The sequence below is a fragment of the Pongo abelii genome, chromosome 19 (genome assembly GCF_028885655.2).
Source record: "Pongo abelii isolate AG06213 chromosome 19, NHGRI_mPonAbe1-v2.0_pri, whole genome shotgun sequence".
Lineage (NCBI taxonomy): Eukaryota > Metazoa > Chordata > Mammalia > Primates > Hominidae > Pongo > Pongo abelii.
Genome location: NC_072004.2, coordinates 54,063,500 through 54,078,795, shown reverse-complemented (window position 1 = coordinate 54,078,795; position 15,296 = coordinate 54,063,500). Strand labels below are relative to the sequence as shown.

Below are 15,296 nucleotides of genomic sequence, written 5' to 3'. Positions count from 1 at the left end.
TGTTGTAGATATCGTCTCTTATTCTATTGCTTGTTTCCTAATGGAGCCTTTTAAATAACAGAAGTTTTTTTCTTTTTTCTTTTTTTTTTTTTTTGAGACAGGATCTTACTCTGTCACCCAGGCTGGAGTGCACATCAGGGCTCACTGCAGCCTCAATCTCCTGAGTTCAAGTGATCCTCCTGCCTCAGCCCACCTGAGTAGCTGGGACTACAGATGTGCACCAGCACACCCGGCTAATTTTTTTTTTTTACTATTTCAATAGGGACAAGGTCTCACAATCTTGGCCCAGGCTGATCTCAAACTCCTGAGCTCAAGTAATCCTCCTACCTCAGCCTCCCAAAGTGCTGGGATTACAGGCATGAGCCACTGTGCCCAGCCAGTTCTTAATGTAATCAGATGCATCAGTATTTTCTTTTTTCTTTTTTTGAGAGGGAGTCTCACTCTGTCACCCAGGCTGGAGTGCAGTGGCGCGATCTCGGCTCACTGCAACCTCCGACTCCCAGGTTCAAGCAATTCTCCTGCCTCAGCCTCCCGAGTACGTGGGACTACAGGTGCCCGCCACCATGCCTGGCTAATTTTTTGTATTTTTAGTAGAGACGGTGTTTCAGCATGTTGGCCAGGATGGTCTCAATCTCTTGACCTCATGATCTGCCTGCCTTGGCCTCCCAGAGTGCTGGGATTACAGGCCTCATGAGCCACCGCGTCCAGCCTGCATCAGTGTTTTCTTTTGTGAATAGCACTTTTTGTATTCTGTTTAAGAAATCTTTTCAGCCGGGCGTGGTGGCTCACACCTGTAATCCCAGCACTTTGGGAGGCCGAGGCAGGTGGATCACTTGAGGTCAGGAGTTCAAGACCAGCCTGGCCAACATGCTGAAACCCCGTCTCAACTAAAAAGACAAAAATTAGCCGGGCATGGTAGCATACTCCTGTAATCCCAGCTACTCAGGAGGCTGAGGCAGCAGAATTGCTTGAACCTAGCGGGCAGAGGTTGCAGTGAGCCGAGATCGCACTGTGCACTCCAGCCTGTGCGACAGAGCAAGACTCCGTCTCCAAAAAAAAAATGGAAATCTTTTTCTACCCAAAGTAATAAAGATATTTTTCTAGAAAATTATCTTCAGGAAACTTTATTTATATTTAGATCTACAATCCTGAAACTGGTTTTCGTTTATGGTGTGAAGTAGGGATCAATTTTTTTTCCCCATATGGACATAGAGTTAAGCCAAGACCATTTCTTCAAAAGACTGTTTTTTTGGTTTTGTTTTGTTTTGAGACAGTCTCGCTGTATCGTCCAGGCTGGTGTGCAGTGGCGTGGTCTTAGCTCACTGCAGCCTCCACCTCCTGGGTTCAAGTGATTCTCCTGCCTCAGTCTCCCAAGTAGCTGGGGCTACAGATGCGCACCACCACACCTGGCTAATTTTTTTGTATTTTTTTAGTAGAGGCAAGGTTTTGCCATGTTGGCCAGGCTGGTCTCGAACTTCTGACCTCAGGCAGTCTGCCCACCTGGGCCTCCCAAAGTGCTGGGATTACAGGCATGAGCCACCGCTCCTGGTCAGAAGACTGTTTTTTTCCCTCTGCTATACTGTCGTCTTTATAAATCATTCATCCATATACATGTGGGTTCCCTATTATCTATAATATATTGACTGACTTGCTCATTCTTCAAGTGCGTGTAGTTTAAGAGTTGCTAACCCATACCGCTGTGAAAAACAGACCTACTACTTAGAGTTCAATATTCGTTTACAGTTTTCCTTTTTCTCTAGCCTGAAGGCTATATTCAGGCTAGAGTGTATATTCAGAATACTATGTTCAAAAGTTACTTGGGGTTATTTACACCCCTTTCCTTCAATGTGGTTATGTTATTCTTTTGCAAAACAATTAGGTTTATTTAACATGTTAAATTGTTGCCCCTATCCATCTTTGTTTATTTTGTTAATTTTTTTGAGTATGTGAAATATTAATGTACTGTAATTAGAACTATACAGAAAGATATGTCCAGAGACATATACTTTTCTCTGATTTCTTCTACCCAGTTCCCACCCACTTACTATGGATAACCAGTCTCATTCGTTTCTGGTTTATCGTTTTTGTGTATCTTTTTGCACAATGAACAGATAAATATTTTCTTATTTCCCTATCGTACACAAAAGATAGCATACTATAGATACTCTTTGGTATTTTACTTTTTTCAATCTTAACAATATACCATCAGTCACTCCATAACCGTTGTAGAGAGCCCAGAAATTTCCCCATCAGTTTGCAGCTACATAATATGCCATTGAGTGAAGGTACCACAGTTGATTAAACCATTCTACGTGTTTTCGTTTGTTTCTGTTAATTTGTAATTACAGATACTGTTGCAGGGAATAGCCTTGTGCATATGTTTTGATTTTTCATTTGTTGGTTGGTTTTTTTGAGACGGGGTCTCTTTCTGTCACCCAGGCTGGAGTGCAGTGGCCTGATCTTGACTCACTGCAACCTCTGCCTCCTGGGTTCAGGCAGTTCTCATGCCTCAGCCTGTCAGTCGAGTAGCTGGGATAACAAGCATGCACCACCATGCCCAGCTAATTTTTGTATTTTTAGTAGAGACGGGCATTCACCATGTTGGCCAGGCTTTCACCATGTTGGCCAGGCTAGTCCCAAACTCTTGACCTCAGGTGATCCACCCACCTTGGCCTCCCAAAGTGCTGGGATTACAGGTGTGAGCCACCATGACTGGCCTGTGCATGTGTATTTTTCTATTGTTGGAGATGCTGCCATTCTTCTTTGAGATCTCTTTAAACAGTTCCTTCAAACTATGAATTGTTATAATTCTAATGAGGCCAACTTCTTTAGACGAGAACATTTTTTTTAAGTCTTAGTGATAGCTCATGGTTGGGACTCATTTGGGGGATGCTGATACAAGAATTATATCTATTCCTTTCAGGGGAATAAACCTAAGCCATCCTGTTTAAAGAATTGAATTTGTGTTCGTGTTATAGAAATTGCTTGTCATCTCATTATTTGTGCTTTCTTTTTTTTTTTTTTTTTTCCTTTTTCTTTTTTGTTACAGGGAAGAAACTTTTTGGTGAAGGCTACAGTGGACTAGAATATGATTATCGAGGTCTCATTAAACTTTACAACTCCATTGGAAATTACGAGAAAGTGTTTGAATATCACAATGTTCTGTCTAACTGGAACCGGTTGCGAGATCGGCAATATTCAGTGACAGATGCTCTTGAAGATGTCAACACCAGCCCCCAGTCCACTGAAGAAGTGGTGCAGTCCTTCCTGATTTCTCAGAATGTTGAGGGACCGAGCTGCTGAGGGAGGACCTCAGTTAACCAATTACCTTTTCCCGGATTCCAGGGAATTCATACTGTGAAATCAAAACCATGTTGTTTTGGGGGGCTGGAATTTGCATTGAAACACTGGTCCAGTCCATTGAAGACCCTATTTTGGGTGATCCCTATCTTGCAGAATGTCTGTAGGAATAAGCATATATTCAGTTATATTCAGCATGTACTGCATGTGTAAGTAGTCTGGCCCACATTTTCAACCTAGTAGAACAAACAACAGGAAATCTTTTTTTGTTTGTTTTTAAAAAATTCATTTTGCAGAAAGCCTGAAAGAAAAAAACATACCCCTAAATAAAACTATTTAAGAGTTTAAAAGAGTTGCATTCTTATTATGTAAGGATGATTTTAACAACTTTTTAATATGTAATTCTTCCATGTGGAGGTATTCAATACTGTAGTGTAAAGAAATTTTATGGGGAAAATCTTTATATGCAGTATAGAAAAGTTAACACAAGTACTAATAAAAGAGGGAAATCCCGACTTATGTTTGGCTACCTTGCCCAGATAAGTGGATACAACCACTCTATATTACAAGGAAAGGACTGTCAGATTTCATCTGAACTGGACCAGTGTTGATCTGTAATGTAATAGAAAATCTGATAGACCAGCACTTCTGACTTTTTTTTTTTTTTTTTGGTACAACAATGCAAGATGCTCTGATAGCATTTGCTAACAGGACCAGGAGGATCTAAAAAGGACCAGCCTAATGTAGAAGGTGGTTATTTGGACCAGAGGCTTTAGATTATTATTTTAGATCCTACATATACTTTTATCAGTAGAATGATTTCATTTAGATGTATAATGAAAAAGGATAATGCAAAAATTATGTAATAGATACCAAATTAGGGAAGTTTGGCAATTTCAATGGCATATTTTTAGTCAAGGTACACAGATGGCAGTGCCATAAGCAAGTCTATAAATATCGGCTGCAGGCATCCCCCTCATTTTAAATGTTGCCCTAATAATCAATGCAGTTAACAAGTATATTGGCTGTGTGTCATGAAATAGTTCATGTTCAGATGGAAATGTTAGGTTACTGTATGGTTTATGGAGATTAATGAAAGTGAATGCCCAAAAATAAATCTTAGAAAATCCTCCATTTTTATGGTAAATAGTAATACAACTAGGTCATTTCATTTGAAATCTAGGAGTCAAATGGAAAGATCCCCTAATAATACACCTATTTCACTAACTTGTCTTTCTGTTTATTGGGTTTTGATTTGATTTTTTTGTAAGCCAGTCAGGTTATTTAATGATGAGGTAATAATCAAATTTAAGAATTTGTGACATGTAGCAATTCAAGAAACAAAAAGGTATTTTGCTGTTACCTCAATTCTTACTGTAGTAGCCCATCTGATGCTTCTATAGTTAAGAATCTGGGTTCCCCCCTATTTTCAGGGGTTCATGACTTGGCTGTTAAAGATGTTGCTCCTAGCTAATGCTTGGAGTAGTCTGTGGGTGAATGGATGTGTGTTGAATTTTAGTTTTCTTTTAACATGCATGTTGGGTGAGAGGGGAAAAAAATCTAAGCTGTCTGCCACATTGAGTACAGAAAAGTTGTAGATTTCAAATTTTATTAATATTTTAAGCACTTTTTTGAACTTCCCAACCTTGTTTGAAGCTGTTATTTGCAGTCCTATTAGTTTTGAGCCATTGCATTTAAGTTCCCTAGGAGGGGGTTGGTTGGGGGATGTACTGAAAGAGATGAAGCATACCCACACCCTAAGATGGTAACTGTGTGATTTAGAAACCTGAGTTTACTCCTCAAATCGAATTATTTTCTTTTTAAATTTTGGAAAGAGTAAATTGACGTACTTGCAGTTTATGAAGCTGCCCCCCACCTCTCAGTTAATTGCAGTCTAATGTCAAGAGGCACTTCTTTATTAATTACCAAATAGTCTTTGTGACCAAGGACTAACATTTTTAAGTTACTCAGCTCTATCCTCATGGGCCTATATATTTAATACCTCCAAAGATATTTACAGGATAGGCTTTGTATACTTTTATTGGTTATTTAGAATCCAGTGGTATGTTCGTGGTATAGGAATGTCATGGTAAATTGTTTTTCAATAAATATTTTGAAACATGTTTCCATATGAAGTTTTTTTTTCAATCTGTATTTTTTGGTTTTGTGCACATACAGCATTTCCTAGGATAAAAATAAACAAAATGACTTACAGCCTCATCCTCCCTAACTCAGTTTGAACTCAACTTAGCTCACACTCAGTGATAATACAACATGATATGTAGAAGCCTAGGATCACAGGGTGATAATGTCAATTGGCAGCCAGTTGTGTTTTTTTTTTGAAACATCATTATTGGCAGTTTCTCCTTATTACCACTGCTTTAAAATAGTTTTTTTGTAAATCCATATACTTTAATGCATACACTCTAGCTTAAGAAAACAGATTGCCATTTTTGGTTAGGGATATAACTTAATGTGCTATTATTTCTGGTTCTAATGAAGAATAATACCCTATGACTTTAAGTGTAAGATTCATCCTTTTAAGTAGGGATGTTTAGGATAAGTTATAGAGATGTGTGCCGCTATGATTTATTGGGTTTTTTAAAAATCTCGAAGAAAATAATAAAATTTATCTCACAATAAGTTAACTTGCACAGACTTTTTACATATGGTGAGGTGTGTAAGAAAGCCCTGGCCAACTTAAAGATTTTTCTGGAGGTTTAGCAAAGTCATGTTAAATTAGGGGCCTTTGGTCTCATCCTTCTCTGACTCTTCTACCCAGTTTTTTCCTAAAGTTCGGTGCTACTCCAGTTGGGTGCATCAGGGAGCTCCGTCAGCACTCGCATGTGTCGCTCAGGTGGCCATTCATGCCTGCATTCCATTTAATAGAGCCAATTGGATTTTTAGAGCATAATCTTTATGGATCCTCAAAGCTGACTTTGCCAAAGGGATTGAGACCCTTACTACCATCAAATTTCTGTCTCTGCTTGGTTAAAAATTGGCTCACTATTGCTTTGTAGTAACCCCTGCCCAGGTATTTTTTCATTTGTGAAAATAAAGAATTTGAGAAAGACCTTTGTTCCTAGCCTGTTGGGAAAAGTTTATAATTTTATGAAAATTAAGTACAGAGGCTGCGATCTTAGAAATAATGAAGGTGCCATTTGGCTGCTCCTTAATAGTGCAGACAGAAAACTGCAATAAACACATGCCAAAACGTGATTGAAGCCTTTGGCTGAAACTTTATACATAGAAATAATGATTTGCTCATAACAGGTATCGTTAACTGCCACTTTTTATGTTTTCCCTAGAATTTGTAGCCTTGCTGCTTTTTTTCTGGGTGGCAAAGTTACTACTGGAAAAACACTATAAGTACAAATTTTTTAGAGTTTTATCTTTGCTTTAAAAGTGAATGTGTATTTCACCTCTTGGCTGTGGAGGACCTTAGTTGCCAGGAAATTTTTTTTTGTTTTTTTTTCAGACAGAGTTTCGCTCTTGTTGCCCAGGCTGGGAGGGCAATGGCACCATCTTGGCTCACTGCAACCTCCGCCTCCCGGGTTCAAGCGATTCTCCTGCCTCAGCCTTCCGAGTAGCTGGGATTACAGGCGCCTGCCACCACACCTGGCTAGGAAATTTTTTGTTGTTAATATGACATTTGGATTAATCTCCAGCTTCAACACTACTTTGTCCATAAATCTCAGGAATGTTTTAGGCAGAAAACTGGTTTTACCCTGTTGATAATCAGAAGGAGTGTGCTTTAGGATTTATTGCATAATACTATTCTTTAATTGCAATCCTAGGTATCTATAGCATGAGTGGCCTTAGTGAGTTTGTTGAAGTGCACATGTTTTTCAAGAGTAAAATTTAAGATTAAAAATATATGCTATATATAGATATCTAGAAAACTTGGTTTGTGGTGCACAGTTAAGTGTTGGATCACTAAATAACCATTGCAGGTACCGTTTGTGTAACATTACTCATTTCTGTATATTCCTTTTATGGGAAGATATTTTGCCATGGTAACTAAAACTTTTCAGTTTAGTTCTACTTTTATGATGTGAATGAATGCTATGTTTTATTAAATATTACCAGGTCAGTACTATTTTTATACTTTATTAAGCAACAGGGGATTTTAGTTTAATAGGCTCAAAATAAAAAGTTCTTAATGGAACAGTTAAAAGCAAAACACTAACAATCTTTACGTGAAAATCCCCACTAATAGTGCCACAATAATTTCTATAGAAATATCTAAGGTCATTAAATAGATTTTTGAAGACAGCTCTTCATTGTGTCAGGATGACCTTTCATATCATTCTCACCGACTTGTAGTACCCACCGTTATTTGTAACTATTAAACCATACTAAGTATGTTTGTAACCAGCATTGTGATATATTCTGTACTTGTATTGCTAAAAATGAATTATTGACCTAATAAATATAGTGTTCCTGCATTCATAGTGTATCTGTTTCCAATTTGGTTTTGATTGCTTTTGGTTGGGATTAAGCTTTGCAGACTGTTTTTATTAGAGAACAGTGTGAGAGAAACTGTTGGAACTAGAACAAAAGTGCTCTTGTTCAAGAAAATTAAGATGTGTGGCAGAGGAGGCACATGGTAACATCTGGAGATTGTGCTGATGAAAAGCACTTGGAAAAAGACAAAGCACTGCATTAATGCAAAGGGATTTTTTAGTCTTTACAAAAGTATACCATTCTTTTAAGAATCCTCTCACTCTAAAGGCTGAAGATGAATGATGAGACCTGGTAAAGTTCTGCTGGAATAGTGAAGAAAAGCTTAGATTGGAGTTTCAGTTCCAGCTGTCTCTGAACTGGAAGATTCTGAGTTACGTCATTCCAGCCCTCTTTGTGTTTTATTTCCTCACATGAATAAGAGGGTAAAATCAGGTCTTTAAAAAACTTCACCATGAAACAGCATAAATCTGAAGTACTCAGAAACCAGTTATAGGAAACGAAGCCATATTTTTAAAGATCAGGAAGAAAATATTCTAGACAAAATCCCACCATCACTTGGAATATAGCACCAGCTTCATTGCCTGCCATCTTCAGTGATACTGAATTTAAAAATGTTTCTTTTTACATCTCCATGACTGAACATCTGAACATGCGATTTCGTTGTCTTTGTGGAATGCCATTTCCTGGATAATCTTACTCATCTGTCAAGCTCAAAGATCAAGGGAACCCTTCCCTTAAAGTTTGAGTTGCCACTTGGTACTAATGCAGCATTTTAGAGCTTTGTGAAAGCAATTACCATATGGCCATATAACTTACAGTGTTAAGACTCTTTCCAACTTGTAAACTTTGCTGATTTGTGTATTCAACATAGAGTTTATCCTGTGACAGATACTGTCCTGAGTGTGTTAACAAACCACACTCAGTTACTTTAAGCACACATTTCTATAGACAAATGCCCATTAGGATGGCTATTACAGAAAGTAAGTGTTGGCAAGGATGTGCAGAAATGAGAGCCCTTGTGCACTGTTGGCAGGAATGTAAAATGCTGCATCTGCTGTGAAAAACTATCACCTGTGCTCAAAAAATTAAAAACACAATTACTCTATGATCCAGCAATTCAACTTCTGGGTATAGATCCAAAAGAATTGAAAGGGTCTTGAACAAATATTTATATACCCGTGTAGCAGCATTATTTGCAGTAGCCAAAAGTGAAAGCAACCTAAATGTCTTAACAATGCATGAACAGATAAATATGGCAGGCCAGGCGTGGTGGCTCACGTGTATTCCTCACTCTGGGAGGCAGGCCGACGCAGGAGGATTGTTTGAGCCCAGGATTTCGAGACCAGCCTGGGCAACAAGGTGAAATGCTGTCTCTACAAAAAATACAAAAAAAAATTAACTGGGCATGGTGGCACACACCTGTAGTCCCAGCTACTCAGGAGGCTGAGGTGGGAGGATTGCTTGAGCCCAGGAGGTTGAGGTTGAGTGAGCCACGATCACACCACACTGCACTCCAGCCTGGGCAAGAGAATGAGAACCTGTTGATAAATACGGCATATACATACAGTGGGATACTATTCAGCCATAAGAATATACGAAATTCTGACATAAGCTATAATGTGGACAAACCTTGAAGACATTATGCTAAGTGAAATAAGACAGTCACAAAGAGTATGATACTATTATATGATGCATCTAGAGTAGTCAAATTCATAGAAGCAGAAAGTAGAATAGTGGTTGCCAGGAGCTGGGGATAGGGGAAAATGGGAGTAGTTGCCTAATGCAGGGGTCCCCAACCCACAGGGGTCTGTGGCCTGTCAGGCACTGGACCACATGGCAGGAGGTGAGCAGTGCATGGGCGAACGAGCAGAGCTTCTGTATTTACAGCCCGTCCCCATCACTTGCCTGAGCTCCACCTGTCAGATCAGTGGCAGCATTAGGTGAACCCTATTGTGAACTGCACGTGTGAGGGGTCTAGGTTATGCACTTCCTATGAGAATCTAATGCCTGATGATCTGTCACTGTCTCCCATCACCCCCAGATGGGACCGTCTAGTACAGGAAAACAAGCTCACAGCTCCCACTGATTCTACATAATGGTGAGTTGTATAATTATTTAATTATATATTACAATGTAATAGTAATAGAAATAAAATGCACAGTAAATGTAATATGCTTGAGACCAGGCATACTGGTTCACACCTGTAATCCCAGCACTCTAGAAGGCCAAGGCAGGCAGATCACTTGAGCTCAGGAGTTCGAGACCTGAACATGGCAAAACCTTGTCTCTACCAAAAAATACAAAAAATTAGCTGGGTCTGGTGGTACACGCCTGTGGTCCCAGCTGCTCAGGAGGCTGAGGTGGGAGGGTTGCTTGAGCCTGGGAGGTTGAGGCTGCAGTGAGATGTGATTGCGCCACTGCACCCCAGCCTAGATGACACAGTGAGACCCTGTCTCAATTTTTTAAAAAAATGTAGTGCACTTAAATCATCTCAAAAGCACCCCACCTCCCCCCACTTCCGATCTGTGGAAAAATTGTCTTCCAGAAAGCCAATCCCTGGTGACAAAAAGGTTGGGGACCACTGCACTAATGGATCTAGAGTTTGTGTTTTGTGTGATGCAAAAGTTCTGGAAATTGGTTTCACAACACTGTGAAAATTAATACTAGTGAATTTTACACATAAAATGGTTCAGACAGGGCCGGGCGCAGTGGCTCACGCCTGTAATCCCAGCACTTTGCAAGACTGAGGCGGGTTGATCACCTGAGATCAGGAGTTTGAGACCAGCCTGACCAACATGGTGAAACCCCATCTCTACTAAAAATACAAAAATTAGCCGGGTGTGGTGGCGGGCGCCTGTAGTCCCAGCTACTAGGGAGGCTGAGACAGGAGAATTGCTTGAACCCAGGATGCGGAGGTTGCAGTGAACTGAGATTGTGCCACTGCACTCCAGTCTGGGCGACAGAGCAAGACTCCATCTAAAAAAAAAAAAAAAAAAAAATATATATATATATATGTATGTATTGTTCAGACAGTAAATTGTATGTGTATTTTACTATATAATATATAGTTTTATATATATATTATATAATATATAGTTATATATATACTATATAATATATAGTTTTATATATACTATATAATATATATATTTACTATATTATATATGTGTATTTTACTATATAATATATATAGTTCAGACAGTAAATTTTATGTGTATTTTACAACTATATATAATATATATATTGTTCAGACAGTAAATTTTATGTGTATTTTACAATTTTTAAAAATCAGACTTCATTTTGCACAAGCAGTTAAATATGGTGCATAAAGTTTGAAAAAAATCTGTGAATGATCACTTCCAGAAAGTGCCTTGAAAAACCTCTAGTATAATTTATTTTTGAATTAGAACTTTTGTGTAACAAGTGAAAGTTGATTTGCATTTAAATTCTTTCCAAGTACAGAATCAGGCTTTTTCATTCTTGCTGCTCTTTAAATAGTTTGAGTATTTTTCTTTCCTGTTACATAATGACTGATTATTTCTCTCTATGAGCTAAGAATGACCCAGATGTTGCCTCCTGTTTCACTTAGCCATGTGGTGTGTGTTTCTGTTTTGTTTTTGAGACAGGTTCTTACTGTTGCCCAGGCTGGTTTCAAACTCCTGGGTTCAAGCAATCCTTCTGCCTCAGCTTCCTGAGTAGCTGGGATTACAGGCTTGAGCCACTGTGCCTGGCTCAAGAATAGTTATTTTTCATTTCTAAACGTTCTATTTTTTTTCAAGTCTGTATACTCTTTTCCTATCACATATTCTCATGCCTGTAATTCCAGCACTTTGGGAGGCCAAAGCAAGTGGATTGCTTGATGTCAGGAGTTTGAGACCAGTCTGGGCAACATGGCAAGAATCCATGTCTACAAAAAAACATTTTTAAAGTTAGCCAGGCATGATGGTACTTGCCTGTAGTCCCGGCTACTCAAGAGGCTGAGGCAGAAGGGTCACTTGAGCCCAGGAAATTGAGGCTGCAGTGAGCTATTATCATGTCACTGCACTTCAGGCTGGGTGACAGAGTGAGACCCTGTCTCAAAAAAAAAAAAAAAAAGGCTGGGCGCAGTGGCTCACGTCTGTAATCCCAGCACTTGGGAGACCGAGGCGGCCAGATCACAAGGTCAGGAGAGCGAGACCATCCTGGCTAACATGGCAAAACCCCGTCTCTACTAAAAATACAAAAAATTAGCTGAGCGTGGTGGCGGGCACCTATAGTCCCAGCTATTTGGGAGGCTGAGGCAGGAGAATGGCCTGAAACCGGGAGGCGGAGCTTGCAGTGAGCCGAGATTGTGCCACTGCACTCCAGCCTGGGCGACAGAGTGAGACTCCGTCTCAAAAAAAAAAAAAAAAAAAAAAACTAAAAGTAAAACTTTAGTGAAAGTACCCTTTATTCTCTAAGGAAAAGGACCCTTCTTGAAGGCTCTATTAGTGGCATTTTCTCTAGGACGAGCCTCACCCCTAAGGCAGCATAGGCCAAGGCATGATTTGGGGATTTCCACCAAGGCTCCCCGCTTCCCAACAGCCTCTCCAACAACCTGTTTCTGGTGTTCCCAAGTCCACCATTATACTTTTGCGTAGAGATACTTTTAAAAAATAAAAATCCTAGGAGAAGTAATACATTTTGGCTAGGCGCAGTGGCTAATGCCTGTAATCCTAGCACTTTGGGAGGCTGAGGTGGGCGGATCACCTGAGGTCAAGAGTTCGAGACCAGCCTGGACAACATAGTGAAACCCCATCTCTACTAAAAATACAAAAATTAGCTGGGCATGGTGGGGCACGCCTGTAATCCCAGCAACTCTGGAGGCAGAAGAATCGCTTGAACCCGGGAGGCAGAGGTTGTGGTGAGCGGAGATTGCGCCACTCCACTCCAGCCTGGGTGACAGAGTGAGACTGTCTTTAAAAAAAAATAGAAGAAGAAGGAGAAGAAGTAATACATTTTAGTCTTGAGGGTTATTTCTATCTTGTGAGAAATGAGGGTGTGGGCCGAGAGTAGGTGAAACACGTCGTTGGTATGCAGGAAGTGCGCTGGCCTGGGGGACCTCAGGTCTGAGTTGTAGTTCCAGTTCTGCCATTGACTTCCTGCACAACCTTGGAGAAGTCGCCTTTCTTCTTGGGCCTCTGTTTTCCCCTCTGAACGAGGAGGTGGTTGGTCAGAATTCTCTGTTTTGGGTTCGTTCATTCATTAAAAGTTTGCTAAGTACCTATTATATGTTGAATACTATTGTAATTGCTTTGGATACAACAATGAACAGGACAGACAAAAATCTCTAACCTTGGGGAACTTACATTCTAAGGGAAGAAGATAGTTAATAAACAATAAGTATAATAATTGGCCGGGTGTGGTGGCTCACGACTGTAATCTCAGCACTTTGGTAGGCGGAGGCCGGCGGAGGCCAGCGGAGTTTGAGACCAGCCTGGACAACATGGTGAAACCCCGTCTCTACTGAAAATACAAAAAAATTAGCCAGGCGTGGTGGCGCGCTCCTGTAAGCCCAGCTACCTGGGAGGCTGAGGCAGGAGAATCGCTTGAACCCGGGAGGCGGAGGTTGCAGTGAGCTGAGACTGCGCCATTGCACTCCAGCCTGGGCGACAGAGCGAGACTCCGTCTAAGGAAAAAAGAAAGAAATAAAGCTTCAAAACCAAGCCTCACTTGTTGTCCATTTTTGCCTTTATGCGTCCCGATTGTTCTCAAGGTTGATAAGCGAACACCTGGCCCCCTTCTCTCATCTTCATCTTTTGCACACGCTGGTTTGCACACGTTGGTTGAAAGAACAAGGCTGTAGTGTCTCACAATTCCTCTAGGTGGCAGTGCTGCCTTGACTACTGGAGATACTTGGTGGTGTGGACTGTTCCCAAAACAGCCACATTTCTGAAATCTCTTAGGAGTAGAAAACATTGGAAAGCCCGTAGTCATCATGGACACCCTCCAGCCCTACTTCCCTTCTCTCTGAAATCCTCCCTGCTTTGACAAAACTGTCAGGGTCTAGCCAAGCCAGGCTGGCCCCAGGCCTGTGCCTTGGCCGCCTCATCTTGCCACTTCCAGGAGGCGATGACTCTAAGGAAGAAAGAAATGGCGCTTCCTCCCCGCTTCCCCCATTCATGTTTCCCTGAACTCCTTCTTCGAGACTAGATTGATATTCATTTTAGCCTTGTAAGTCTATGACGATACTTACTTCTGAACACAAATCGAGGGAGGGAGGGAGAAGAGTCACACACATCTGCCCCGGCCTCTCCTGCTCCAGGGCAGCCCTGCACCCTATATGCTGCTGCCTCAGGCAGAGCCCTGGAGAATATGTCATTTGTGTTTTTGGGGAATGTTTGGACCTATTTACCCTCCTGGAAATGATAAAAGTTCACAAAATTTGGAGGAAGAAGAGGCGAGAACGATCCCCGGACCCAACAAAGCCCGCGCGCCACTGCATCCTGCGCCCCGTGCCTACGTCTCAACGCCATCGTCGCCGCCACCATGCCCCAGAGAAAGACTGAAGGGGATGCTAAAGGAGATAAAGCCAAGATGAAGGACGAACCGCAGAAAAGATCCGCAAGGTTGTCTGCTAAACCTGCTTTTCCGAAGCCGGAGCCCAAGCCTAAAATGGCCCCTGCAAAGAAGGGAGAGAAGGTACCCAAAGGGAAAAAGGGAAAAGCTGATGCTGGCAAGGAGGGGAATAACCCTGCAGAAAATGAAGATGCCAAAGCAGATCAGGCACAGAAAGCTGAAGGTGCTGGAGATGCCAAGTGAAGTGTGTGCATTTTTGATAACTGTGTACATCTGGTGACTATACAGTTTGAAATACTATTTTTTATCAAGTTTTATAAAAATGCAGAATTTTATTTTACTTTTTTTTTTAAGCTATGTTGTTAGCACACAGAACACTTCATTGTTGTTTCTGGGGGAAGGAGCATAGGTCACTAATAGAATGTCTCCGAAGCTGGATTGATGTGGGGAAAACACCTCTCCCTTCTAGTTTTGAGAGACTTCCTTTTGGCTCCTAGGTGGAGGGATTCCCTGGCTTTGACACACATGGCCACCTTGGCACAAAAGCCTTGCAGTATGGAAAAACAAATTTGTTTTTATGTCCTCTTCTCCCTTTCCATCTTTCAGCATAGACTTAACTCCCTTAAGCCCAGACATCTGTTGGGACCTGACCCCTAGTCATTGGTTACCAGTGTGTCAGGCAATCTGGACTTTCCAGTGATGCCACTGAGATGGCACCTGTCAAAAGAGCAGTGGTTCCATTTCTAGATTGTGAGTCTTCAAACAAATTCTGCCATTTTCATTTCACTTCCTGAAAGTCAAGGTCGATTTGTGAAAAGTTAACAACAGGCTGAATGTGAAACGTCAACCCTCACTCTAAACTTTCCCTGTTCAGAGCATCAGATGAAGACTTCATTGGGTTTTATAGTGGCTTTCTTTTTGGTAGTCCATTGAAGAATCCAGGGAGTTTGAAAGTTGTTGTATACTGTTAATGATTGTCTGCCCATGTCCTG

At 40.9% G+C, this 15,296-nt stretch overlaps 2 protein-coding genes across 2 annotated transcripts in view; both read left to right on the top strand.

Annotated features, from left to right (window-relative positions):
- APPBP2 (amyloid beta precursor protein binding protein 2) overlaps positions 1–5,422 on the top strand; it is an 80,645-nt gene extending 75,223 nt beyond the window's left edge. The window contains 1 exon segment of the mRNA NM_001131419.1: positions 3,050–5,422. Coding sequence (NP_001124891.1) covers positions 3,050–3,303 — 254 coding nt within the window. The 3' untranslated portion in view covers positions 3,304–5,422.
- An 8,852-nt stretch (positions 5,423–14,274) lies between these two features.
- On the top strand, positions 14,275–14,677 carry LOC103892865 (non-histone chromosomal protein HMG-17-like). The gene has a single exon (XM_054536997.2). The coding sequence runs from the start codon at positions 14,275–14,277 to the stop codon at positions 14,545–14,547; it is 273 nt and encodes a 90-aa protein (XP_054392972.1). The 3' UTR covers positions 14,548–14,677.
- The last annotated feature ends 619 nt before the right edge of the window (positions 14,678–15,296 follow it).